The sequence below is a fragment of the Chelonoidis abingdonii genome, chromosome 22 (assembly GCF_003597395.2).
Source record: "Chelonoidis abingdonii isolate Lonesome George chromosome 22, CheloAbing_2.0, whole genome shotgun sequence".
NCBI lineage: Eukaryota > Metazoa > Chordata > Testudines > Testudinidae > Chelonoidis > Chelonoidis abingdonii.
In genome coordinates, this window is record NC_133790.1 from 8929445 (window position 1) to 8956569 (window position 27125).

At 46.5% G+C, this 27125-nt stretch overlaps 1 protein-coding gene across 1 annotated transcript; it reads left to right on the forward strand.

Annotated features, from left to right (window-relative positions):
- The first annotated feature begins 469 nt into the window (after window positions 1-469).
- RFLNA (refilin A) lies at window positions 470-25431 on the forward strand. Its single transcript, XM_032800665.2, has 4 exons — window positions 470-509; window positions 1576-1929; window positions 20353-20462; window positions 24846-25431. Exons 2-4 carry the CDS (start codon window positions 1723-1725, stop codon window positions 25198-25200), a joined length of 672 nt encoding a protein of 223 aa, XP_032656556.1. The 5' UTR covers window positions 470-509; window positions 1576-1722; the 3' UTR covers window positions 25201-25431.
- The last annotated feature ends 1694 nt before the right edge of the window (window positions 25432-27125 follow it).

Genomic DNA, 27125 nt, shown 5'->3' on the forward strand with positions numbered 1-27125 from the left:
AGCCCTGTAGACAGGTCTATAAGTAAGAACCCAGGCAAGTGTATGGGGTAGCTGGATGGGGGTGAGACGGAGCCCCCGCTCCCCCAAAAAGCCTGGAGGCTACAGGAGCGGGGTGTGTTGGCCTTGCCTGAGCCAGTAACAATGCACAGCACCGAAAAAGCAAGCGAGGGGGCTGCAAGAAGCCCGTTCCCCTGCCGGGGAAGTGACTGAACATGCACAGAAGAGGGGGCTGCGGTTCGACGGGGGGAGGGCCCCTTGGTTCTCCACCCACCCCATTAAGCTAAACCAGCGAGCGGCAGGAGGCGGGGAGAATCAGAGCGAGCGGCAGGATTTCCCCAATACCTCTCCGGCAGCAGCAGCCCCCTGCGCCCGAGCGGCTGCTGCGAAGCGCAGGACCGGCCGGGCCGGGCCGGGCCGGGCGGCTCTCCTGGTGCCGGCGCTGGAGCGCCCAGGCACCCGCCGAGAGCGCGAGAGCCGCCTGCCGCGGGGGACCGCTCGCTGCACCGCATGTAAACGGCCGCTGCTTGCGCTCGGCTCCGCGCTCCCCGGCTCTCCGGGCGCACCCGCGCGGCCTTCCGCAGGGTGCGGGGCTCCGGGCCCGGCTGGCGTCGGGGTGCAGCAGGGCGTGCGCGCGGGGGAGGTTTGCGCTTTGCAAACGCACGAGGGACTCCCCGCCACCTCCCCGGGGCTCTCCTACACTGAGCGCCAGCTCCCGGTCTGCTCGTCAGCGGGAGGCGGTGGGCAGCCGCCTGCCCTGTGCCCCCGTCGCCCCGACTCTGCTGCTGGGCGTGTTTGGGGCGCAGCAGGAAGGAAGCGTGTAAAGGCAAACACTGGGGGCGCACCAATCCCCAGCCCGGCTCAGCTTCACTGCTGGCGTGGCCCGGCGAGGGAGCCTGGGATCGATCTGTGCCCCTGCTCCCCATGCACCCCCCGCGTGTGGAGAGCGGGGCCGCGCCCGGCGAGGAGAGGGGGGCTGGGCTAGTTTGCCCGGCTCTGTGCACCGAGCGCAGGGGCGGACCCGTGCGGGGCGGAGACGGGGGCGCTGCTGCTGGGGCTGGAGCGGGGCGGGTCGGTGCCCTGCGTTCCCCGCGCCCTGCCCCGGTGGCGCTGTCAGTGGCCCAAGTGCAGGGGCGGGCGGTGGATCGCCGTGCGCTCTGCTTGGAGAAGAGAGGCTCGGGGTGAGCCGAGCGCTCTATCCCCGGTGCAACGATTGGTGACAAGGGGAGGAGGGAGCGTGCGCTGTATCCCCAAGACAGGGAGCTAGGGGATCTGCGCCTGGCGGAAGGGGGAAGGGTCCTGCTTTGCTCAAGGGAGTGAGAGGATCTCAGACGTGCGCTCTGCTTCGGGGACAGGGCTGGGGAAAGGGACGCTGTGCGCTCTGCGCCGGGGCTGGGGATAGGAGTGGAAGAGGGAACGGAACCTTCTTCGGCAGCTTTAGCCTCTTGCCCTGGGCTTTGCTGGGGGCAGCACCCTGGCTCCCATTCCTTCGGCAGGGCACCAAGCGTGACCGAGGTTTGGAGCGGATCAGGGCTGGTCTTGTCTCTGATGCGCCCTCTCTGCTCTCTTCCCAGGCAGGGTCAGCTCGGGCAGCTGTGCCAGAGCGGGGCCGGCTCGTTGGCTGGATTGTGGGGCTTCTGACCGTGCCCGAAGCCCTTCACCTTCTACCTTCAAGCTCAGGGAGGAGGTAGATTTTCTTCAGCTTGGCTCCGCTGCCCCCCAGAGATGGTGGGCCACCTGCACCTGCAAGGAATGGAAGAGAGTCTGAAAGAGAAGAGCCGGGAGGGCCTGCTGGACAGTCCGGATTCTGGACTGCCTCCCAGCCCTAGCCCCCCTTTCTACACCCTGGCTCCCGGGATCATCGGGGGCAGCAGCACGGGGCCAGATCACCCAGGACATGGGCCCAGAAAGGAAGCCAAGGAAGGCAAAGTGGTAAGAGCCTTTCCTGCCCCCCTGGGGCCCTACAGCTTCCTCCCAAGGATGAGAGGCTGGTGTGGTTCTTGTTCCTCACTCCAGGGGAGTTTAAGTGGGGAACTATCTCCATCTTTCACTGGGGACCACCCCCTATTCCACATCAGGATGCTTTTATTCTGGAATCTGCCCCAGAGAGTTTACAATCCAAACAGACAAGAGGGACAAAGGGTGGGAGGAAGAAAGGGGATTTGTACTACCCTGTTTGGGTGTCAGAGGCAGGAAGGGAATGAGAAGAGTGACTCAGACCCAAATCAGGATTCCAGTAGCTTCCAGCATTGGATCCAAACCCAGATCTGGGTTTCACAAATGAATCCCCTTTATAAAACCAACCTCCTGCACCTCAGGGTGACCTGGATGTGGTATCCAGTGAGGAGTGAGATTTCCTCATGATTAATCCCTCTCTTCACCCGGACTTCATCAGGTGGGATGGGCCACTGGTGAACCCCAGAGGCAAAACATTAAAAGGCTCTTAGAGAGCACTTCATGGGTTAATCCTTCCTGAAGACAGCTACACTTCAAACCTGGAACCCCTGCTCCAGCTGCAAACTGTGGAAGCAGCTGGCAGCGTAGTTCCTTGCTGTGCTGTTAGGATTGACTGGCAAAGGTTTGGCCCCTGGTGGACAACCAGTGAGAGTTCAGGGAGATCTGGGGACATTCAAAGCCCCCAGCACTTCCCTGTGGTGAATTATTTGCAGTTTGGATTGGGAGCTGGAGGATAAATCACAGTAAGGGTTTGCTAATTAAAACATATCAGATGCATGCTCCAATTTCCAGTGTAAAGAAAGAAATAAGAAATCAGCCTTGCTCAGTGGCTCTTAACCTTTCCAGGCTACTGTACCCCTTTCAGAAGTCTGATTTGTCTTGCATACTCCCAAGTTGCACCTCACTTAAACTATTTGCTTACAAAATCAGACATGAAAATATGAGTGTCACAGCACACTGTTGTTGAAAAAGTGCAGATTTTCTCCTTTTAACCATATTATAAGATAAATGAATTGGACTATAAATATTGTAGTTACATTTCAGCGTATAGTATGTAAAGCAGTACCAGCTATGTACCTTGTTGTAAAACTAGGCAAATATCTAGATGAGTTGATGTACCCCCACTGGTACGTGTGCCCCTGGTTGAGAACCACTGGCCTGGGTGACATGGTTCTGTACAGTAAAAAAAGAGTACAAGGGTGTTTGCTGCAATGCTACATGCGGCTAGGTCTGAAGTTGTGACTAGACATACCAGAGCTGGCTTCTCTGCAATGCTGAAACTGTTTCATTCCAAATCAGTCTGATTTGTTTGTGAGCACGAAGCAACAGTGCTACAGTCATTTCTGCTCTGAACGTGGAACAGTGTGCTATTCAGAACAGTTTATGTACATGTGTCAGGACCGTTGGTATCAGAGACAAGATTTGGAAACGTTCATGCTCTCTTCCAAAGGATAAAGTTGTTTTTGCTTGAGAGGTGGCTCTGTGCTACTGCTATTTGTTTGAATCGTGCTTCAGAGAGTGATGGAGTTTGAAAAGTTATCCAGGGTATGCCTAAACAGTACAGCTCTGTTGGTTTTCAGGACTGAACTCCTGGCAGCAGATATATAGATAGAAGCCTGATTCTGATCATCTTGACTAAGGGTCTGTGAAGTGTTTGAGGGTGGAGGAGGATTTAAGCAGATTTATTATGATTTTTGTTCTGCTTCATTTTGTCAGTTTCAATCTGTTGAATTATAGATTGCTTTTAAAGACTGAATCTTAGGAGCAGTTGCTAGGAGGAAGGATTTTGCCCAAGGTTCTTTCAAACATTTTTCTGTTAAAAAACAAACAGATTTTTAGATGTATTCAACCACACATTTAATAGGCTTAAGTACAGAGTAAAAACTATATGCAGCATAGAGATGTTAGCTCTCTATAGCAAAGAATAACACTTTATGAATTTCAGTTACCACTCTAGTACCTTCTTCCCCCTGTGCAGATTTGCACTGAAAGTTCACCTTTTCAGGTTCTCAGGATGTGTTTAATGTTTTATAGAAAACTGTCTTTTCTACCTTAATATGCCAAAGTCCTCACATGAGTACTAACTGTTGCTCACCAAAATAACTGCATCCAGTGGGTTTTAATTTTAAAAAACAAATTCATGAAGTAAATATTGAGGTTCCAAATTTGGAGTCTCATCCCACATGTGAGTAATTTTACACGTAGGGAACAGTTTTCATTAACTTCAGGGAGGTGTCTACTTGGGTACCCCCATGCCTAAGACTTTGCAGGATCTGGTCCTTGTTATGCATTTGTAAAATGAAATGTGTGAGGAGGGATTAATGAACTGAAAAAGAGCCAGAAACATGTATAAAACTCTACAATGGAGTCAGATCAGCTGCCATGCAGATAGTTATCAGAGACCCTGTACACTCTTTGGTCATCCCCTCTGAAAAGGAGATTGTACAGAATGGCACCTTACTTATCAGGGACAAAATCTAACCTTAGTATAAGTGGGTGCAAATAATAGAATAGTGGAATATTCTGGCTGAATTAACCCGTGGGGTCTTCTTGACTCTTGTAGAATAAATATTTTCCAAGATTTATGAAAAAACAAAATTCTGTTGTCCAGCTATTTCTTTGATTTTGAACACACAAATATTAGGCAGCATTTTAAGAGGTTAATGTTTGTTATAATTGTTTGCCAACTGAACGCAACATTACAACAGTGTTAGCTGTGAGCCCTTGCTGTTAGGATGTAGGATTGTTATATGGTGGATGCTTTTATGCTGTAGGAGGTGTAGAAGAAACAGACCCAGTAATATAAAAAGCAATCTTATGCACTAATATGGAGGAGGAAGCAATGCAAGTGCTTGAGACATGGGACTGTACCATAAGTGGAGATTCACTCTAATCAGACTTGCAGTTGGCACACTGCAAAATAGTGAAATACGTTATGTATTTGTATAGGACTGTCATTCTACTTTTCTGTAAATGGAATTTCACTCCATCTAATTTCCACTCTGTGAATACTATGCTTGCAACTGGTTCGGTTCAGAAAGCAAAACTATGGAGAATGATGTTTGCTTCATACTATTAAATGTCAGCTTTTAATTAGTTTTCATCTCACCATTTAAGGAGAACTCACAGATCTGTGAGTAATTATGCTATCCATGAATTTGTGCTCCTGTTTTAATTGCCCTGCTCTTTGCAGTTTATCAGAGAGCATGGTGAACCAATAATTAATGCTATTTGCAGACTAAATTGTGCGTGTTTAGCACAACTCTAACAAGTACAATTAGCAAAACTCTATCAAGTACAATTACAGTACATCTAGTTGTACCTGGAAAAATAGCTGGGAAGTATTTCATGGCATTTCTTATTCTTATAACTCCAGTTTTAATCTTCCTGGGGTTCAGCTATTTTGTTCCAGCTTTAAAGATAGATTTAAGAATTTTTCTAGCTCTGGGATAATTCTTGACGTACATACTGAAATGATCTTCTATGTACTTCCCAGGGACATTCTTCTGTTTACAGTCCACATTCCCTGTGTTTGGTGTGATTAACTTTAACTATAAAAAAAGAAACTCTTCTTTTTAATAAGCCAGACTTTGTCTGAAGACAATGCACCATTTATTCACATTTAACCAGCCAGTTTGGCTATAGCTTTGGGATCCAAGAAAATACGAAAGGCAATTTAGAGCCAGAGTAATAAATACCGCAAGCTCAATACTATTATATTGGACTTTGCTTGGAATACAGGGAAACTTACTTTTAATTCTCCCAAGTAACCCATTCACTGGAGATTCTTCAGCTGCTTTGTGCATAAGGGCAACTGTTCCCATGAGAAGTATATAGCCTAGAAATAGAGTGACTTTTAGCTATCTTTTAAATTTAAAAGATGACTGAATTTTAAATTTTTATTCTCAAGCACCATTGGAACTTGTGTTACCAAGCATCTCATACATTGTATTGTATGTCTAGGCAGAAAGGAAGACCCCTAATATTAGCTGCAAGAACAAGCATAGGTTAACAGCTTTCACAACAGCTGGTAGAAAGAAGTGGACGGATCAAGGGGCAGATGCTCAGACTTCAGTGCAGTTACCTCCGCAGAAAATTTACTCCTAAGATTGCCCAGGAATACAGTTTTGACGTGGAAGGTCCAATTCTCAGCTCACCGATATAACTCCATTGTTTTCAGTGGATTTCCCCCCGTGGAAATCAGATGAGAATCAGGCCCAAAGGTTGTCTGCTCAGAACTTACTTGTGGGTTTACTGTTTACAACTTTAAAAAATGTACCTGGGTTATACTTGTCTTCAGCACTGAGCTGCATATGGTACACGGGGACTCTGGTGATTTTGGGGTCCCAAAAAGGGACAGCAATAAGATGCCAGGATTTTCTGGCAGAGGGAGAGTTGCTAGAGAAATATGTGGTATGCAGGTGGGAGTTGTCCCCCTCCCTGCACAGACACACAATCCACAGCTCTCTCAGAGGGCCCATAAATTCTGTCCCCAAAGTAGGGAATGTGCATGATCTGGCTAGAAGTGTTCGGTGCTGAATCGTTTGCTCACATTAACATAAAACAAAGCAGCAGAAATGGGCCCTGATCAGAGCTCATATGTGATGTTGGGGCAAGGGGGGCGGTCAAAGACAGAGGATGAAAACGGGGAAGGATATGGGTGGTTAAACTACAAGGCTGGGAGTCAGGAACTGTGTCACTCTGGTCCAGTCCCAGACCCATTGTACCTCAGTTTCCCCACATGTGAAATGGGGATGATACCTCATTCATAGGGGAATTGTGAGCCTTCACAAAGCCCCTGATTGCGTAAAGAGTTCTGCAGTCAGACTTTTGTGCCTACATGAAGCCCCACTGGCCTCAGTGGGGATTTGCCCACATGGAAATCCTTGCAGGAATGGGGCCTTCCTCATGTCTGGAAGGTAGAAGGTGCTATGGAAGTGGCACTGTAGCTCTAAACCACAGCCCTTTGGAAACATGGACGTTCTCTGCTTAGCTTGGCTGCTGATGCTTACTGGTACTTCAACATATAAAGAACTGCGTCCATGCCTGGGCCAAGAGTGGGAAGCATCGTACCCATCTGTCTGGATGCAAGTATGTGCTGCATCACTGAGCCAAATGGCTCTATTTTGCTTTTGCCCCACTATGCATATGGAAAAAAAAATCTGTCAAAATTATTTGGATGTGCTTGGCCCTTTGTCAGAACAATTTGCAGACACAGCTCCCCCAGCTCCTCCAGCAGCAGGCCTGTCATCTGGGAGACATGCAGGGCAGGGCCGTTTGTTCCCAGCACAGTCCAATTTGCAACAGGTTACTTGTTATCTGAAAGGCTGATACATCACTGTCCACTAATTTAACCTGAGCAACACCCCTGTCGCTCCACATGAGACGTGTCCCCACCCCAGGATATTCTACGTAAATAACTGAGGTCCAGATACAGCCCTTTGGATCAAATCCTTACTTGGGGCAAATTTGTGCCATGGGACAGTCCAGGACAGAGGGGAGAACAAGTTGGAAATCGCAATGTTCCATGTAAGGTGTGTGGGTTCCCCACTACCACCTCACGCCCGTGGAATGAGCAAGATGTCTGGCCCCCCAGAATCCATGACTTCCTATGCCACTCATCCCCAGCTCACTGGCACTGGCATGCCTGCTAAGATGGAGCAATGTGCATGCCAGTTCCTTTGGGATATCGCCTCCTACCCCACAACGGGCCCTCTGTGGGAGACAGTGCCACGGAGACAGCATGGATGGAGATGATCCATGCATAGAAGATACCTTCTGGGTGAGAAATGTGGGTGTGTGGCAGGGTATAATGCATCTATCAGACCTTGCCCAGGCCAAATGTCCCATCAACTTTGGGTCTTTAGGGGCCAGTTTACCCCCTCCCCATACACAGATAGAAAACTGCAGTAGGTGGAAAGGCCATCATCCTTTCTAGGAGGTGGAGTTTGGTGGCCCTTCAAACCCCCACACATCCCAAGATCCCTGAAGAAAGTCAACAGAGGTGTATGATTCCCTGTAAATCCCTCCCGCCTTCCCCCCATTCCAAATAGCAGCATGCCCCACTCTGAAGCCATGAGACCTTGGCATCCCTGCCCACATCTGAGCCCCACCTGTACCCCACAGGAAGCCCTTGTAATTTATGCTGAGGGGATTGGCATTCATTTCCACTCTCACCTCCCTCTGCCCCGCATCCCTTTTTGCCAGAATCCAGATCTTGCTCCACCTCATCCCCTCTTATATGAATCTGGGCCCATTTTGCCACCTCTTTGAAACATCCCTGGCAGGAGAGAGCTGGCAGGCCTCGGGCACTGCCTAATCTATAAACCATATGCCAGCTCAGCATTCCAGTTACTCACCAGGCTAACATGGTCTTGTTTATAGACTGCTCCAACTAACCTCTGCGTCTGTGTGTTGATTAATATCTCACTCCTAGCAGTCACATGAGTGGGAATCCCAAAATGTCAGGCCTGCATGTAAAGCAGAGCCCAGCCCCTCCTGTATGTCAAATACAGGGTCTCTCTGGAGGGATGTAGTGTTCTTTTCTAGTCCCCACCAGAGGAGTGTCTCCGGATGCCAGAGCACAAATTGCAGGAACGGAACTGCGTCTGCCTAGTTTGGGCAAGCAGCTCTCAGTTCATTTCATAGCTACAAGGATCCATCTTTCTGTACTAAAGTCCTTCTAGGATATAGTGTCCATTGCCCCAAAGATCCCCAAATGCTTTGAAAATTAAATACATAGGTTCAGATCTCAGCTGCCATCCGGCTGCACAGCTCCACTGAATGTACTGATTTACACAAGCTGAACGTCTGGTCCCAAACACTGCACGTATCCTGCAGGTGAGGGAGAACACAGCTGCTGGGAGATCTAATTCTCCATTCAGGTAGATGTGCATGTTCTAGCTTGAAAAATAGCACTGTGGCCATGGCAGCATGGGCAGCAGCTTGGGCTAGCCACCCAAGACCCACAGGAGGTTGGGCAAATGGTACTCGGGCCGCCACCATCCTGCTCTTTTTAGCACCTTAGCTTGAGCAGAGCTAGTGAGTGTCTGTCTACCTGAGCTGGGAAGCACGCTCCCAGCTGCTGCGCAGATATACACACAGAGACAGATAGGCATGCCACAACCAAATCCTGTCGTCTTTACTCAGGCAAAACTTCCACAGGATTTAAATAAAATCGGGGGAATTTTGCAAGAGTAAAGGCTGTAGGATTTGGCACATAATTTTTAGATAGATGTACAGGAATCACTTCACTGGCAATGAAAATGTAACTACCTCTAGGGTGGAACCTTTCAGCTACTTGACACCTCACTGCATCACTATATAGCTCTTTTGGACTAGAAGTTAAGTACCATATATTTCCCACTTGAAACAAAAAGTTGTTTGAGAGTGGCAGGATGTAATCATCTAAAATCAAATATTCCATAACACTAGGACTACCAGCCACACTTTCAATTTGATGTCTCCATTGACTGTTATCACTTCCAAATGAAACCTGTCCTGTTTCTGGGAACATGATAGTTGCATGAATAACAAGGCTTGTAATCTCCAGTACATCAAGACATTAGCAATGCACAATCATCTATTAACCAAGTGTATCTTACCGGTTAAAACAGATGTAGATGTATCATCTCCACTGAATAACTCAGGCAAATATCTGATTACTGCTGTAAATGTCAGCTTGCTGAAAATGACATTTTCATGGACCAGTATGTTCACGTGAAATCTGGAAAGAGATTAATATGGGGGTTAGCTAGAAGAGACCGCTGGTGACTTGAATTCAGTTCCTACATCTGACACTTGGGCAAGTGATTTCATCTTTTGGTTCACATCTATCAACCTGTTTCAGACAGCTGCCCATCGCCATAGTATCTGAGCCACTTCCACATAAAATCAATAGCAGTAGTGAAGTCCCTAGTAGACTTCATGTGGCCTTTGCTCTCTTTTCGGAGTCTAAAGTTGTATGGGGTAGGGGTTTGATTTTGTTGTTTGTTTCTTTTTTAGATTCTATTAATTTTCTTTTTTGGTGTGGTTGGTAGGTGTTTGGGGGTAAAGGGGGTGCCAGTGTTGTGTCATTTTTTGTGGTGGAAAGGCTCCCCAGTCTGCCGTCCATTTCCTTCTGTAAAATGCCTCGAGTCTCTGAGCACAAGGTGTTATACCAGCGCTAAGTATTTGTCCGATTCTCTTATTTGTGTTACTATAGCGCCTAGGAGCCCTGATCACGGGCCAGGACCCCACTGGGCTGTGCACTGTCCAAAAACAGAACAAAAAGACAGACCCTGCCCCATGTTTATTGTGGCTAGAGGTATCCAGTCTTCATACTGGCTTATTTATGCAATTGTTCTGAACAGGTATCACCACGCTATATACTCCAAACATTCAGTTGCATTTCCCATAGTCCTCCAGCAGATATTAAGCTGATGGACAGTTGTCCCTGCATAGTAACCCTTAGTACTACTTATGTCGGATTAGATAAAACACAGCTCATGGCAGGGGGTTGAACGCCTGTCTGGGGAACTCTTTCTGGGATAGCTTTCAAAAGCAGAGCTTAGCTGCCCAGGCCTTTATATGCCTGAAAGGCACAGGAGTTGAGAAAGAGGCGAAAAATGCTGCCAAACAAGAAATAACTTACGTTTTTTAGTAACATTTTAACCCTTCGGTGTTAGGGGCAAATTCTTTACTAGAAGGAAAACAGTCTATTCTGTCCCTTGTTAAAGACGTGCTTTGGGGTGAAATTCACCCCTTTGCAGAGCAGATGTACCACTGAAGTGCTGGTTTGCAGGCAGAAGTTGTCTGGGCCTGGTGCTGACTCTGCACAGGGTTAATTTGTTCTTGAGCCCTCTCCCAGGGGCACTCTTGGACTCCTGGGAGCAATCCCATCCCTGGACAGGGCGTAAGGGTGGTGACTTTCAGGGGGATGCTGATGGTTGCTTCAGAGGAGGGGAGGAACACCCAGCTGCGTGTCAGAGGACACTAGTGAGGACAAAGCGTGTGGATTACCAGCTACAAATATCCAATATGTATTTTCATTTCTACCCGTAGGCTTGACCTCTGCTTTCCTTATGGATCATGAAGGGCTGTTTGGGAGGTAGCACTGTCTAATGGCCAGGACTCCTGGGTTCTATTCCCAACATGATTGCTGACCTGCTGTGTGATCTGAGACAGCTCACTTCCCTTGGCCGTGCCTTGGCTGGCCCGGTTGCCAGGATCGTGCTCAAACCTTCCCCCACCATCGAGCCTCTGGCAGACACCAAGCATGTCACATTTCCGCCCCAGAGACAAACACTTTGGAAAGCTAGAAGTAGCGCTGAACAACATTTTTTTGAATCTCAAAATATTGCTGAAATTGAAGGTGGGGAAAATGTTGATGAAATTTTCGTGAAACTGCCTCATTTTTCAAACAAGTATAAAGCTGATTCCCCGTTTTATAATTTTGGAATTTCAGATTTCAAAATAACTGTGAAAGTTAAAATTAAAAAAAAAAAAAATCACAAAATCGTCCTCCCCCCCTTTTTTTTTAAACCAGCTTTGGCTGCAAATGTGTGGAAATAGGGAGTTTAGATTGGAAACTGTTTTGCTACCTTAACTCCGGGAACATCTGCCACTAACTCTGCTGTAATGAAGATACAGAGATCGACACATTTAATTTAATCCCCATTCTTCACTCAGTAACTACAGATTAGATGGAAGGGAAAATGCTTCAGAACTCTGAATTCTGTAGGGACAAACAGAACCTCAGCTGGGATTCCTCCAAAGAGCTGCTCCATTAAACAAGTGATGCTATTTAGTGTCCTTGTCACTCTATGCAAGGTTTTTGATTGCTTAGAGTGGGAGCAAACGGCAGCGTTTTATGAATGATCTTTCAGTGTACGCCAAGCTTTATAAGCCACTTAGGCCGTCCACATGCAGAATTCTAAGTGACTTCAAGGGAGTTGTCATGCAGCAGTTGTATGATTGGACTTTTGGACTCATTGCCAGAGGATGTTGTGAAAGCCAACGGTATAACTGGGTTCAGAAAGAATTAGATAAGTTCATGGAGGATAAATCCTTCAATGGCTATTAGCCAAGATGGTTGGGGATGCAACCCCATGCTCTAGGTGTCCCTAAACCTCTGACTGATAGAAGCTAGGACTGGATGATGGGATGGATCACTTGATGATTGTCCTGTTCATTCCCTTTGAAGCCATTGTCAAAAGACAGGATACTGGGCTAGATGGACCATTGGTCTGACCCAGCATTGCCATTCTTGTGTAGTTAGTTGTGACACTGTGACTGTCTCTGATGGTAGAAGAGTGGCAATCACCAGCTCAACGTGTCATTCTGCAGTTCTGTTCTTTATTGATTACCCAGATATGTGTTGTTTATATATCAAATTAAGCCCACAGGAGCAATGCTAACATTGATTTACATTTGGTACCTATGCCAATGTATCATTTTCTACTTTGATCGCTCCCCTGCCAGTACCTTTGCAAAGTCCGTAGCCTGCATAAAAATGATCCTGTCACCAGCATTCAGGAGTAGATGCATTTGAAGACATCTTCCTGCTCCCATTGAAGTGAATGGCAAAACCTCTGTTGAGTTCAGTTGTGTAGGACGGGCCCTTGCTATGCAACACACAGTGTTCCGGTTCCTGTGACAGGCTCTTGTTTCCAGCAGAGGGGCCCTGTTGTATTAATGAGTTAATTACTTTGACAAACACCTAGTGCTGATGTGTCCATGATCTGATTTAGCAGATACACACCATGCAATCAGCTAACATTCTCCATTCACAGACCCCCTTTGTACACAAATCTGGACAAAAGTGCAGATTACATGAAATGCTATGGGCGTGGTCATGCTCTCTGAGTCACACGGAATATCTTGGCTCCAGTGTCCTACTGTCCTGGGGTGCACGCAATGCCCCTCGAATCAGCACGCGACTTGTGCGTGTTAGTAAGGAAAATGAGATCCGCTGTGCAGAGCTGAGAACCGAATTGTGCTCTGGAGCTGTACTTGGGGGAAACATTACGAGGTCTGGACTTCTAATGTGCTAATCCCTCAAGAATGCTCCCAGTTACCTTGTCACCAAGTTTGTTACTCAGCGCTAAAGTGCAATGGGGATTATTGGACGGGTTCACTGAAACCAGCTAGCACATGAAGGGCAGCTCAATTCCAAATAGTTCCACTTTAGTAAAAGTTCCTTTCCCTCTTGGCAGTGGAAGTAAATAACACATTTTCCTGTCATTTAAAATGCAGAGTAAGACAACACTTGACCGACCTAGTATATGAGATTCATCCCTCACTGGCAGCATTTTGATCATTGGTCCAGGTCTTTGACTAGCTCTTTGATCAAATGGTTTGATAACATATAGTGGGCATGTTGGTTGGGATGCTGGAGCGAAAGCTTTTGCCCACTGTGACCTGAAGAAGAGCTCTGTGTAGCTCAAAAGTTGGTCTCTCTCACCAACAGAAGTTGGTCCAATAAAAGATACTCGCTCATCCACCTTGTTTCTCTGATTTAGGGAGACATTTTCAAAAATCAACAGGAATTGAGCTCCTAAATCCCTTAGATGCTTCTGTACATTTCCCCCTTACTATTTAATACTTTTAGTTCAACTATATTTTGTGCGGTTCCCTCCACGGGTTCATGTGTCAGATCCAATTCTCAGAAGGACAAGATGCCATGGTGATGAGTGCAGTATTAATACCTACCTATATCCAATCAGATAGAGTGGAGTTAATAGCATGCCAAGAACAAACTGAATTACGGCAGGAATTGCCTCTATACATAGTTTTAGTCTTCTGTGCAGACCCTAAGATGGACGCTTCTGCAGGAAACATTGCAGGGAAAAGCGGAGCTACCATATGCAAAGTCTTTGCAGGGTGATGGTTTCAGGGGAAATATGACAGCGTGAAGTGTTTGATTGCAGGGTAGCTGGAAATCTGGTTTTGGGTGCTAAAGCGGCTTCCTTGGTTGTGACAGCAGCTTTCCTTGCCCACTGTAGGAGATGGTAAATGCACATGACATCAGCTCAACTGTTTTAGATTTTAAAATAACTGTGTAGCCATAGGCCAAAGCAAGCTGGGCTTGAGTCTCCTTGAGGGCTGCGATGTAGCTCCAGCGCTGTTTTCTCGTGCGGTCATCCTGTCAGCTCACACATGCTAAGTAGGGTTGGACAGGCTGAGGAGGAAGATGGAATCCTGCCAAGGAAAACCTAGATGATGCTGGAAAGAGAGTTGGTAATTCAATAGGCAGGTGCTTTCCCCTCTGGGTCAGTTCCAAACCAATGCCCCGGCATGTGGCTGGGGGCTGCTGTGCTGTTGGACATGGTGTCTGAAAAGCCCCAGCTTCCTGTGGGCTTCTCAAAGATCCAGGGGCACTTTATGTCAGGACAGAGGTGTTAGCCCCAGGGGGCTGGTCAGAGTCCAACCCTGAACATTTCACTCCGCCACCTGAACTCCCTCTGTAATTTCAGTCGGATCCAGTGTTCTTTGCACTGCATCCTGTTCTGTCGAATGGTGGCAAGGTAATTCCTGCACATCATTTGGTTATCAGCTGGGAAAGCCCTGTGGAGGGCTGGGGAGAAGGTTGTCTTCTACACGTTTTGCATTGCTCATTGTTCTTCTCAAATAGACCTTGCCAGCATCTGCCCCTCCAGATAGCCGGAGCACTGAAGTATTGTTTTAGGCATTTCTTTCCCACTAACTAGTCAGTTACTATAGGGCTGGCACCAGCACTGTCCAAATCCTCCAACAAGGTAATAAAAAGCCATTTATACATTCAAGTCTGTTCCTCACTGTGGGGGCAAAATTCCTCCCTTCTGTCCCACGCAAACAGAATTTCCCCCTGGATGTTTTGAAAATGTTCATTTCTATAGACATTATTTTGTCTATCCAGATCTGTGCCTGGTACTGTCCCTTCAGGCCCCAGCTACCACCTGCTGGGGCATTGGTTCAGAATGGACTCAAAGGGGAAAGCACCCAGCATGCTCTCCTCTTGGAGGGATCCCATCCACATCCTCACACAGTCGAGCCCTGGGGATCCCAATGCTGACAATCTCCTGACCTTAGCTACCAGTAAAGAGAAACTGGACTCTTAAAAGAGAGCTTTTGATAAATCCTTGCTCTGATATCGTCACCATGGGTACAGCCTAGATCCTCAGCTGGTGTAAAATCAGTGTAACTCTACTGAAATCAATGGTGCAATAGTGATTTACTCCAGCTGAGGATCTGGCTGATTAGAAACATAGGAATTGCCCCACTTGATCAGACCCCAGATCCATGTAGTCCAGTATCCTGCCTTTGATAGTGGTCAGAACCCTTCAGGCATAGATGTGGGATTATCTGATCCACCACCCCCGGCATATGTCCCATCCTGCTCTCTGATTGTTAGCTTCCATCTAGATAGACTGAGTTAGATTACAAACATCGAGGACCAAATTGAAATCCTTATGCCAAGGATAAAATTTGGTCATAGAATTAAAAAAACAAGACAAAGCCAGCAAATCCTTTTGCACTAAAAATGCACACTGATTGCTGATGTTACAGAACAAGAAGGCATCTATTAGAGCAGGCTGTGTCTAAACAGTCTTCTAGGGGAATCATCATGTTATTCTTTTCCATTTTACTACTTCTGCCTGTGTGCAGGTCACACTGAGAGCACCCAACAGCTAGTTAAGTTTCTCTCTCTCGTTTGTGCATTCCCAATGGGTGCATATTGAGGGATGCATATTCCCAGCTCTGCTTCGCACTCCATTAGAAGCAATCTGCAGTGGTTTGCAGGTGCATGTTTGCAGTTACCCGTTGCTACAAATGTGTCTGTACAATTTGCCTCTACCCCCAACAACAACAACAAAAAACCCTTGCAGATTAGGTGCTTTCAAACAGAGCACTGGCCACAGACGAGAGGTGAAAGCTAGCATACCGATCTAAAGCAAGGCATGTGTATACTGTCATGGAAAATAGTCCTGTAAAAGAATCACATGCAAAAGGCAAAGAGCTTTATTTACAAATAGAAATGCCCACCCCTTCCTCGTGAGTGTTGAATGTGAGCCAGGATTAAGCAGGAATGACCTTTCCCATTTGGACAGGAGATGAAAGTCAATGCAGACAAACCTTTTCTATAGCACTGTGCAAATACTGGCTATTATCGATGATGGAGCAGCAACATTTGATAAAAAGAGGGATTTTTGTTTTTAATGTCACTGATTTAAAAAGAACTGGCTGGTAATAGACCAACGCGATAAACTGGAGTCTGTGGTCCTGAGAATTCAGATGAAATGTTGAAACTTCATTGCCAGTCAAAAGCAAAAGCTCTCAGGATATGCACCACTTAAGCCCAGGTGGTCTGCTGTTGTAAATCAGGATTGTTCCATTGAAGTCAGTGGAGTTATGTCAATGTATATCACCTGAGGATATGGCCCAGGGGGCTTACCGGGAACTTAAGTGGTGCACAGGCCTGGAACTGGCCCTCTGCACAGGCATAAATTTCACTCTAGAAAAGTATTTAGGTCTTGCTTTTTATTTTCTAGAACTATGTTGTCTGGGCTCCAAAATCTTACTTTTTGGTTCATGCTAAGCTCCCCCAAAGTTTGATGCATCTCAGAACCTCTTCTCTCTGCACAGACAATTAGAGATCTTCTTAGAACAGGGCCTCTGTTGGGCTGAGTGCACCATCGCAGCAGATCCACCCAGCCATAAGGAACCCAGAGGTGAAGGACAATTCAAAGAGAGAGGGAAGCTAGAAGCCATCCATTCAACTACTGTCAAGTGGATCCTCCATGTTTGTAGGCTATGCACTGTTATTTAATGGGCAGCTGCTGAGAAATGGGCTCAGGTTCTGTCATGCATAGATTCAGCTTGCACAGGGTGGAGAGAATTATGTTTCTAAGGGTTTTTCATCCGCCTTAGACACCTTTAAACTCTCCCTAGAGGGACACCAGGTTCCTCTGTTTCATAAATCAAAACCAACGGCAAAGTGGCTGTGGGGACTGAAACACACAAAGGCAGCCTTTCAAGGGAGTGCCGCAGAGCTAACGTAGCAGCTGCACTGGCTCCAGACAGCAGGTGCCAGCTCACTCGATCTGGGAACTTATGTTTAAGGACATAATGCAGGAGAGGAGTTCATGATTAGTTTTCCTTGTGGTCGGGGGAGCCTTGTTCATGTCCTGTGGTACATTTCTGAAAATACTTTACCCCTAAGCCCCTCCTCCCTGCCAAGAACTTCAGAGGTCAGATTTGTTGCTGATGTAAATTGAAGCAGTTCCATAGAGTCATAAATTTGTAGGCCAGAAGGGACTGTTGTGGTCATCCAGTCCAACCTGTACAACACAGGGCATAAGATTTCTCCTAGTCATTCCTGCTGTAGGTCCAATAATTTGTGGTTGCACTAGAACACGTCTCATATAAAAAGACACCCAACAATTTCAAATGATGGAGAGCCTACCACATCCCTCGGTAAGTTGCTCCAATGGTTAATTGCCTTCAGTGCAAAAACTCTACACCAGTAACTTCCATGGAGCCACCTCAGTTTATACCAGCAGAGAATCTGGCCCCAGATCTAAGGAGAAAGAATCTTAAGCAACTTTCCTTGTGTGCTAGAGAAGCTACTGGCCTTTCTGAGAACAGACAGCTACATTATATTGCTGGAAGAAGGTCTTTGTCTCAACATTATTTTGGAGAACTTTATGGGTCTTCCAATACTTCCCCCTGATGATCATCAATCAGACCATGTAGATGATTATTTTCCCATTAGGCTTTATTTATGAACAGCTACTAAGGTCTTCAAGGGTTCTGAATAAATGACTGGTCAAAATCAAAAATGTAGAGCATGCACAAATTTACTCCATACTTCGAGGAGGAATACAGAGAGAGGAAGAATGTGTTTCTTGATAGGGGACAAGAGAGTAACTAGAAATTTGGAATCCCTCAGGTGTTCCCCAAGCTGTCTGAATCCATTTTATCTGGTTTGCTTAAGAGACGAGTCAAACTGAGAACTATTTGTCTGAACCCCTGAACGTAGGTGCTTTGGATAAAAGAGAATCCTTGGCATTTACCCATTGTTAGTTTGCTTCACTAAGAAGACATTGAGGCTGAAATGTTTGCAAAGTGAGTTTCAAATAGTCAGCAGGGAGACGCTCTAGATGTTCAGGATATTATCTTTATTATAGAATGGTATGCCATTCCCACTGACGGCTGTAACATTTAAGACTAAAAGGCAGATTTTCAAAAGGCATCCAAATCCCATTGATTTTCAATGTGAGTTGAGTACTTATCTACCATTTGTACCTAGTTTTTCTTGACATCGTCCCATATAGAAGTTGCAAAGCAGCTACATTCACAAGCTTCAGAAGAAGGTGCTCAGAGTCTGTCCCAGTGCTCTATGTCACTTTGTTTTAAAGTCCCAGATTCACAAGGCTCCTGCTATGAATGGAGCTGAGAAAATATAACGAAAGGCACCAATTAATCTCCACAATGGCCGAATGTGCTCTCCTAGGCTAGAGGAACAAACATTCCAGGAGGTGTTCATTGGTTCAGAAACAGCTGTGGGTACTGAATGGCTTGTTTGCTGAACTCAGCGTTAGGGTGCTCTGCCTCCCTGCAGGTCCCCTGGACATTTGGGGATTGCACTATTTCTAGCGAGGAGCAAGGACCAGGAGGGCTACTCAGCTGCTTGGGTGAATAGCCCAAATCAAGGTACATCAGGCTGGATTCTCCGTTACAAAAGAGGGGGCTAGTTGCAGCTCCCTGATGAAGAGCTGCCCTGCCCCAGTGAAAGTTGGAGCTGCAGCCCTACAGGGGCCATACTCGAAAGGAGCATTGGGGGCAATGGAGCTCTGCTCTGCCACACCCTTGACACTCCCCTGGCGGAGGAGGTGTAGCGGGAGATGTTTACCCTGCACAAAGTGGACTTAGCAGGTTGGGGAATGTGGCCTATGTTTTCACTCCTCCTTTCCCGTTGGAGTAAGTGGGCATTAGTGCATCCCTATGTACTGCCCCAGAACAGGGCACTAATTGGGGGAAACAAAGCCACTGGGGCTCTCAGTCGCAACGCTTGTTGGAAAACATTTTGAGACTCAAAGCTTTGTTAGATCCCCGCCCCAAGTAGGATTTTCCTCATGATCCTTGGGCAGCGACATTTCAAGACAGAGGTTGAGCAGTGAGTATCCAAGCAGGCTCCATCCTGTGTAGTTCAGCAGCAGGAGAGGAAGGAATATACGAAACATAGATGGACCCACAGCAGGTCTGAACCACCTCACCCCTCCCAAAACTAGATCCACTCCAGATCTGGAACTTTGCTGATCAGGCCTATTTTGAGCAGGGGACCCCAAGTGAAAACTGTCTAGTCTCACTGGCTCACAATAGCAGGAGCAATAAGGGAAGAGAAGAATAATTCAAATGAAAAAGATATACAGGAAGGGGATAAATTCCAAATGAAAGAATCTGCAGGGTAGAGAGGCGACTCTGGATTGTAGGGCTAGATCAGCTTACATCAGGGCTGAGCGCTCAGAAGGGGGCACTGCAATGGGACGGCTACTGGCGGCGTCTAGGGTAGTGCTGGCAGAGATTCAGCTGTGTAATGCTAATTCTGGTGTTGCAACCAGGGTGGGAGAAATGAAAGCAACCACATAAGTACAGACAGTGTTAGTGCGGATGCACCATCGGGCCAAACCACTTGAAAAGCCGATCAGAATCCGTGAAGTGCCCATTCTTGACCTCCCAGTTCGGGGGTTGATTTAAAGTGGTGTTGTCGTCAAAGGAGCTATCCCAGCATGCACTAGCTGAGGTTCTGGCCCCACCCTTTGAGAAATGAGCCTTTGAGCTTTGTAACCTGAGTAAGGAAGAATCCATTCTCCCCATGCACTGACACGAACAGCTCTACTAGATAACCATTGCGAGCCCTACTCTGCTCCCAGAAGTAAAAGGGACTCTAAGTGGGAATTAAAGGGCCTTGAGGGGATGGGAGGGGCAAATTCAGACCCGGTGCAACTGAGCACAATGCCAATGAAGTCATTGGCCAGAATATCTTATTTATACTAGGGTGAATCCACCGTTATTCCATGGAAGTCAATGGAGTTACCTGGGATTTACACCAGTCTAGCTGGCAGCAAAGTTTGGCCCCTTGTAATGTAAAGCCATTACCACCAGCAGCCTGACATGAGTTGGTGCTGTCTCTCCAGCCCATGTCTATGTCACAAAAAGCACCTGCCACAGGGATCTCTTCTTGAGCAGCCCCAGCACAGCATGAACCCAGGGGGGTCTGAATTCTGGGGAATTGCGCCCACCTTTATCAAGGTTGATTTTGGCCATAGCGCCGGTGGCATGCTTGATGACTGAACAGTGTATATCGTAAATAACACCAGCAGCATTCTGCTGTGTCCAAATGCTTCATGTGCTGTTCTTTCCCTGTTTTTCCTGTAGATCCCTTACCTTCTTGTGAACTCTTCTGTGCCAGAGACGAGGCCTCGAATGTTCCCAGTGTTCTTTGGTGAAAGCATTGAGGTCAACCCTGAACCTGTGCAGGAAATTAGGTACATATGGAGGGGTTTCTTCCCTCCCCTGGTACATTTTCTTCTGCAAAAGATTAATGGTGTTTATCAATGGGTGTCACGGTTATTTCGCTGGAGGTGAAGGGGAAGGGGAAGTGGGAGATTAATTCCTGAACTAAAAAGAAACTGACGGGTGGTGGAAGCGAGGGTGGTTCCGGGGATGGTAATAGGAGATGGAGGTCTTCATTTCCAGATTATATCAAATCCAGCGCAGGCTGGGACAGAAAACCATTACCATCTGGAATGCTGTTTGGTGGCCAACGCGGAACAAGCTGGTGGTCTCCATAACTGGCGTCCATTTTTATTTGGTGCTTGCAGCAGAGAGGCCAAGGTTAGATCCATCTCCACAGGGCAGTCTATCCTCTGCCCCTAAGGGCAGTCCTTCTAGCCTGCGACAGAGGCCTGCTGACATTCAATGCTGGGAGGCTGGTGCTTTGCTTTGCTGCCTACACAGTATCTGGGCTTACAGTCTGGGTCTCTTCTTGCCAGCCTGGAATTCACTTTAAAAACACCAACGTGCATTTTCAGTATGGTTACTCACCCAGCTTGTGGTAATAATTAGAGGGAGCGGGAGGTTGTGAATGCAACTCCTGCAACCCACACAAAGACCATCCTGGGAACGTACCCGGATAAATCTCTGGTTATCCAGGAACAGCTGGCAGGCATGTTTTTATGACGATTACACAGGAGTCTTGTTTTATGTGCACCAAGCGACTTGCTTGCTTACACACCTAGCTGTGCAAAATACATTAAGGCAGATCATGTTACGTGTCCCACATAATCCTCCAGGCTCCCTCCAGGGTGGAGGTAATTGACATGGACACACCCAGCTTTTAAATCTTTTTTCACAGAGCTGCAAATTCCTTACCTGCTGATTGCAGTTGAAAGGTTTGGAGCAGTAAAACGCATGAAAGTCCCACAGTTCCCTGCAATCAGAGCTTTACTAAAACCAGATATTTTATCATCATCTGTATAACTGTAGCACCTAGGAACCCATCATGGACAAGGACCCCATGCTGCTAGATGTTGTACGGACATAGAACAAACAAAAGACAGACAGTCTCTGTCCCAAAGAGTATACAGTTCAATGATATTTACCTTGCATGGTTACCGGCTTGTGCACATGAGCCAGCAGAGAAGGTTAGGTGCACAGTGGACTATAGACAGAGACACCAACAAGGATAGAAGAGCCATTGTTAATTATCTTGATGTCTATTTTTTATCCTCATCTTAATGGGGGCCGAGCCCCACAGTGCTCATTTTGTGTAGGCAGACCTTGCAATTTCTCCATGTTTGGGTTGGGATTTTCTAGGGCTGTCAAGTGATTAAAAATTAATCTCGATTAATCGCACTGTTAATAATAGAATACCATTTATTTAAATATTTTTGGGTGTTTTTTACATTTTCAAATATATTGATTTCAATTACAACACAGAATACAAAGAGTACAGTGCTCACTTTATATTTTTATCACAAATATTTGCATTGTAAAAAACAAAAGAAATAGTATTTTTAATTCACCTCTTACAAGTACGGTAGTGCAATCTCTTTATCATGAAAGTTGAACTTACAAATGTAGAATTATGTACAAAAAATAACTGCACTAAAAAATAAAACAGTGTAAAACTTTAGAACCTACAAGTCCACACAGTCCTAGTTCTTGTTCAGCCAATTGCACAAACAAGTTTGTTTATATTTGCAGGAGATAATGGTGCACACTTGGTGTTCACAATGTCATCTGAAAGTGAGAACAGGTGTTCTCATGGCACTGTTGTAGCCGGTGTTGCAAGATATTTACATGCCAGATGTGCTAAAGATTCATATGTCCCTTCATGCTTCAACTACCATTCCAGAGGACGTGTGTCCATGTTGATGATGGGTTCTGCTCAATAGCAATCCAAAGCAGTGTGGTCCAACACATGTTCATTTTCATCATCTGAGTCAGATGCCACCAGCAGAAGGTTGATTTTCTTTTTTGGTGGGTCAGTTTCTGTAGTTTCTGCATTGAAGTGTTGCTCTATTAAGAGTTCTGAAAGGATGTTTCACACCTCATCCCTCTCAGATTTTGTAAGGCACTTCAGATTCTTAAACCTTGGTTCGAGTGCTGCAGCTGTCTTTAGAAATATCAGCTTTGTTATCTTCTTTGAGTTTTGTCAAATCTGCAGGAAAAGTGTTCTTAAAATGAACAACATGTGCTGAGTCATCATCCAAGACTATTATAACATGAAATATATGGCAGAATACGGGTAAAATAGAGCCAGAGACATACAATTCTCCCCCAGGGAGTTCAGTCACAAATTTAATTAGGGTAACTCATTTTTTTAATGAGCGTCATCAGCGTGGAAGCATGTCCTCTGGAATGGTGGCTGAAGCATGCGAGGGTATACAAATGTTTAGCATATCTGGCACATAAATATCTTGCAGTGCTGGCTCCAAAAGTCCCATGTGAATGCCTGTTATCACTTTCAGGTGATATTGTAAAGAAAAAGCTGGCAATATTAGCTCCTGTAAATGTACACAAACTTATTTGTCTTAGCAATTGGCTGAATGAGAAGTAAGACTGAGCAGACTTGTAGGCTCTAAAGTTTTGCATTGTTTTGTTTTTGAGTGCAGTTATGTAACAAAAGAAATCTACATTTGTAAGTTGCACTTTCACGATAAAGAGATTGCACAACAGTACGTGTATGAGGTGCATTGAAAAATACTGTGTCTTTTGTTTATCATTTTTACAGTGCAAATATTTGAAATCAAAAGTAATAATATAAAATGAGTAGTGTACACTTTATATTTTGTGTTGTAATTGAAATCAATATATTTGAAAATGTAGAAAAACATCCACAAATATTTAATACATTTCTATTGGTATTCTATTGTTTAACAATGCAATGAAAACTGTGATTAATGGTGATTAACTTTTTTTATCGCGATTAGATTTTTTGAGTTAATCACGTGAGTTAACTGCAATTAATTGACAGCCCTAGCTTTGACCCATCACTGGCATTTCTGTGGAACCCAAACTATCAAACAATCTCCATCCACTCCCTCAGGCTCCTTGGTTTATGGCTAGCTCAGGATTTCCTGTACCCATTTGGCACAGCTTTTTGAGGTTGTGCTGGGTCACTTCACTCCCTTTTTCCCCACGGCAGCCTAGTTTGAGGGGAATGGCTTTGTGCTCTAGGTGACATGCACAAGGCCCCTTTGTAAATCAAGCTGTCATTTCTCTAAGCAGGTGACCCTTTGCTCTAATATGGGAGGGATGGGCAGAAGGTATGAAACCCTTCAATCAAGCCCCCTCTAGCTCCCTTTAATAACCATGTCCAGGGTGTTGTTTTCTTGCCAAGTGAGAGCAGGAGCTGACACTGGTGCACAGCAGAGACCAGAAAGGCATCTGCCTTAGGGCCACCTAAAGGTCCCCATTAGGAGTACAGGAGCATGAAGCAACAGAGGCAGTTTTCACCCAACTTGCATGTCCATTTCCCATGCTTGCTGTGCACTACCCGTAAGGGAGGGCTGCCTTTTTCCGGCACAATGCCAGGGGAAGGTTGTGTGCTGCATGATGACAATCTGTTCCCTTATGCAGCATGATTTAAGAATCAAGAGAACCCTTTGCCAGCATGGTTGATGGCAATGCTCCAAGAGACTAGCCGCAGAAGCTCTGCCAGAGACCACTGATGTGTTTTGGGGAGAGACTAGGAAGCCAGCACACCACACTGTGGAAAAGCAGGGGTGGGCCATGGATGCACCTAAAATGTCAGGAATCCTTGACCAGGCTCACCCTTCCAGCCTCTGGCTGAACATCTGTGTCTCTCCAACTCCTCTGCCTCCCACATACAGGGCATCAGCAACAAGTGCCAGCAGCTGTGCTCTTCACCACTGTGTCTGGGCTTGCTCTTGCTTTGGAACTCAGCTAAAAGGAATCCTGGCATAAGGCTGGGACAACCCTAAGACCCAAGGAGGGAGGAAGGAAGCAACCAAACCAGAGCTGTTCTGCTGTCCAGGGAAAGGGGCAGGAACCCATGTTCCTGTGCAGGGGGTCCCAATCCTCTCTATGGCAGGCAGCCAGGCTCCAGCAGGGATCCCTGTGCCCCACCACCCATGGGGAGTTGGGATCATGGATTCACAACTAAGCAGAACTACCAGGAGGTGAGTAGGTGTAGCAACGGAGATGGCTATTGCAAACCTGTGGCTGCAACAAGGGCATTCTGCTGCTGCTCTGCGCCAGAGGGTCCATCTGCCCAGCCCTCCCTAGAGCACCATTTGCTTTGGTTGGGCCAAGATCTTGGCAGAAGATAGGAGCGGGTCAGCACAGAGCCCTTCTGTCCTATTCACTCCCTTCGCTGCCTGACTTCTCACTGCCCTTTCCAGGTGCAACTCGGAGGTGAAATATGACTCAGAGAAACACTACAGGGACGACATCTTCTACGGACCCATCCCCACCATAACCGCCTACAGCGAGACAGTCATTGCCACACCAAACTGCACCTGGAGGAACTACAAGTCACAGCTGATCTTCGAGCCTAGACAGAAGCCCCTGCGGTTCCAGAGCACAACCATTATCTTCCCCAAACGCACCAAGAACATTTACCGAACCACTCTCACCTACAGCCTGGGCTGTGCCAAGCGCTGGTTTGCGTCCAGCGTGCAGCTGGAGCTATGCGAAGAAACCAGCCCCTGTGTCATCTACAGCGAGACCCTTTCATCCGCCCGGAGGGGGCTCTGACGACCACAAGGCCGCGTCCTTCGCTAGCCTCTCCGGACAGACAGATTTGACCAGGTGACTTCATTGATGGCGACGGGCCCTTGACTACTAGCAGCTGGGCGTGCATGGTCTTAGACGCATCTGAACTGCTCCAAGAGGAGGCCCAGAGGGGATGTACTCTTTATGGATTTGGTCAGTGCAAGGCTGGTGTTTGTTGTGGGACGTTTTTGATGTTCATGCTCTGGATTTTTTTTTTTTTTTTTTTTTTTTTTTTTTTTTTTTACACATATCTATTTTAAATAGCATTTCAATGAAATCAGATAGCAAAGGCCCTAGGTTTGCAGTACCATATGTTATTGTGCTGCTTCCCAGCTCCATGGGGCTTCTCTAGCACGTAGGTGTGACTTAGCAGGGCCTTGGAAGCCAGTCCTATCTGATAGGAGAAGACCAGCTGCAGACTCACCATCCAACCTGCACAGCTGCTATCCACCTGCTTCTCCTAGTATTTAAACACAGAGAAGACAGCTGTTATTTTTAATTGCATAAAACATTGATCCTACTCCGAATCCCCATCTGGAGGATGGCTTCAGGATTGCATTGCAGCACCACAGTGACTTCCAATTTAGCTTTTTTTTTTTAAAAAAAAAAATTGTCATCAAAACAGGGTAGACAGTCAATCGTGCTGACAGGGCATCAGCGGTTCCAGAATAGGCAAGTGCCAAACTCCCATTTGACACTCTTCTGTGGAGCCAGATGTTTACAAGCAAGCCATGGTGTGCAAGGGGCTTTTAGGGGAGCCGAGAATGGAATGCTTAAGGGGAGATTTGCCTTCTGAGGAGGATGCAAGCCAGGGAAAATGGCAGAAAGCTTAATTAACAGGGATAAAACACATAGAGAGAACAGATCTAATTCAGGATTAACCTGATTTTATGCAAAGGTAGTTTACGACAATCAGGTTAACTAGGTGTAGGAGAATATGCTTTCAAGGGCAGTTCCTCGAGGACCAAAAGCCTTTTCTGTTATATGAGATGATAAAGACCATAGCAGGAGCAGAATTTTAAACTCCGAGTTGAAGACTGTCAACAGGACAGATGTTTCCAAAATTCAGCAGAATGGGGCCGTGGCTCATCGCCAGCCTGCTGAGTCCGGTAATAGTGCACAATAGTAATAATTCATCCAAGGACAATGAAAGGAACTGTCTATTCCTACCCTCTGCTCCTCCCACAAGCTGGTTAGTTCCCATGCAGCTGTAAAAACACAGAGGTGGGGAGCCTTCAGAAGGTGCCAGCGGGCCAGCATCAGTAGCCAGCTTCAAACCTGGCTGATCCCTTCCTGCCACCTACAAGCTCTCGGAGATCTGGCACTGGGTCCGATGGCGTCTGCATGTCTCCTTGTCCCTGGGACAGACCCCTGCTAGCAGAGTCTGGTTTGACACCCTTTTCCCACCTCTCCTTCACAAAGAATGGATTTAGCCCCCTGGTACTTTATTTTTTTGTGAGGTGAAGCTGGAAGAGGGAAGTTGGTTGCTCTTTTTTAAATGCTCACTTTCACTTGTATCTAAACTACGAGGAAAATGTCCGGTCTAAGGCTTCAACTGGCATCAGCATTGAAAGGGAACGAGAAAAGAGAACAGTGCTTTGGCAGGTTCTGTTTTATCACAGGACTCCATATGTGGCATCGCTGTACTGATCTGTTAACTGTTTTCATTTCCCTCTGGGGATAACAAACTGCAGCAAGACAAGCCCGGCTCTGGCCGGGAAAGGAATTAAGGAAATCATGCCCATAGTTATGAAAAAATGAACCCATCCAGCATCACCCACAAAGATTATTTGATGTGCCTACAAGTGGGACTTTTGTGTTGATTAGACTACAACAGGAACAATGCTAAGCAACAGTGCATCAGTAAATGACAATGCCTATGCAGAGGGGTATGAAAGCAATACAAG

Bases quoted from the DNA above. Each gene is read 5' to 3' on its own strand.
- RFLNA (XM_032800665.2), top strand. From the start codon at position 1,723: ATGGTGGGCCACCTGCACCTGCAAGGAATGGAAGAGAGTCTGAAAGAG. The intron at 1,930-20,352 runs GTAAGAGCCTTT...TTTTTCCTGTAG, and splicing joins AAGCCAAGGAAGGCAAAGTG to ATCCCTTACCTTCTTGTGAA. The intron at 20,463-24,845 runs GTACATATGGAG...TGCCCTTTCCAG, and splicing joins GAACCTGTGCAGGAAATTAG to GTGCAACTCGGAGGTGAAAT.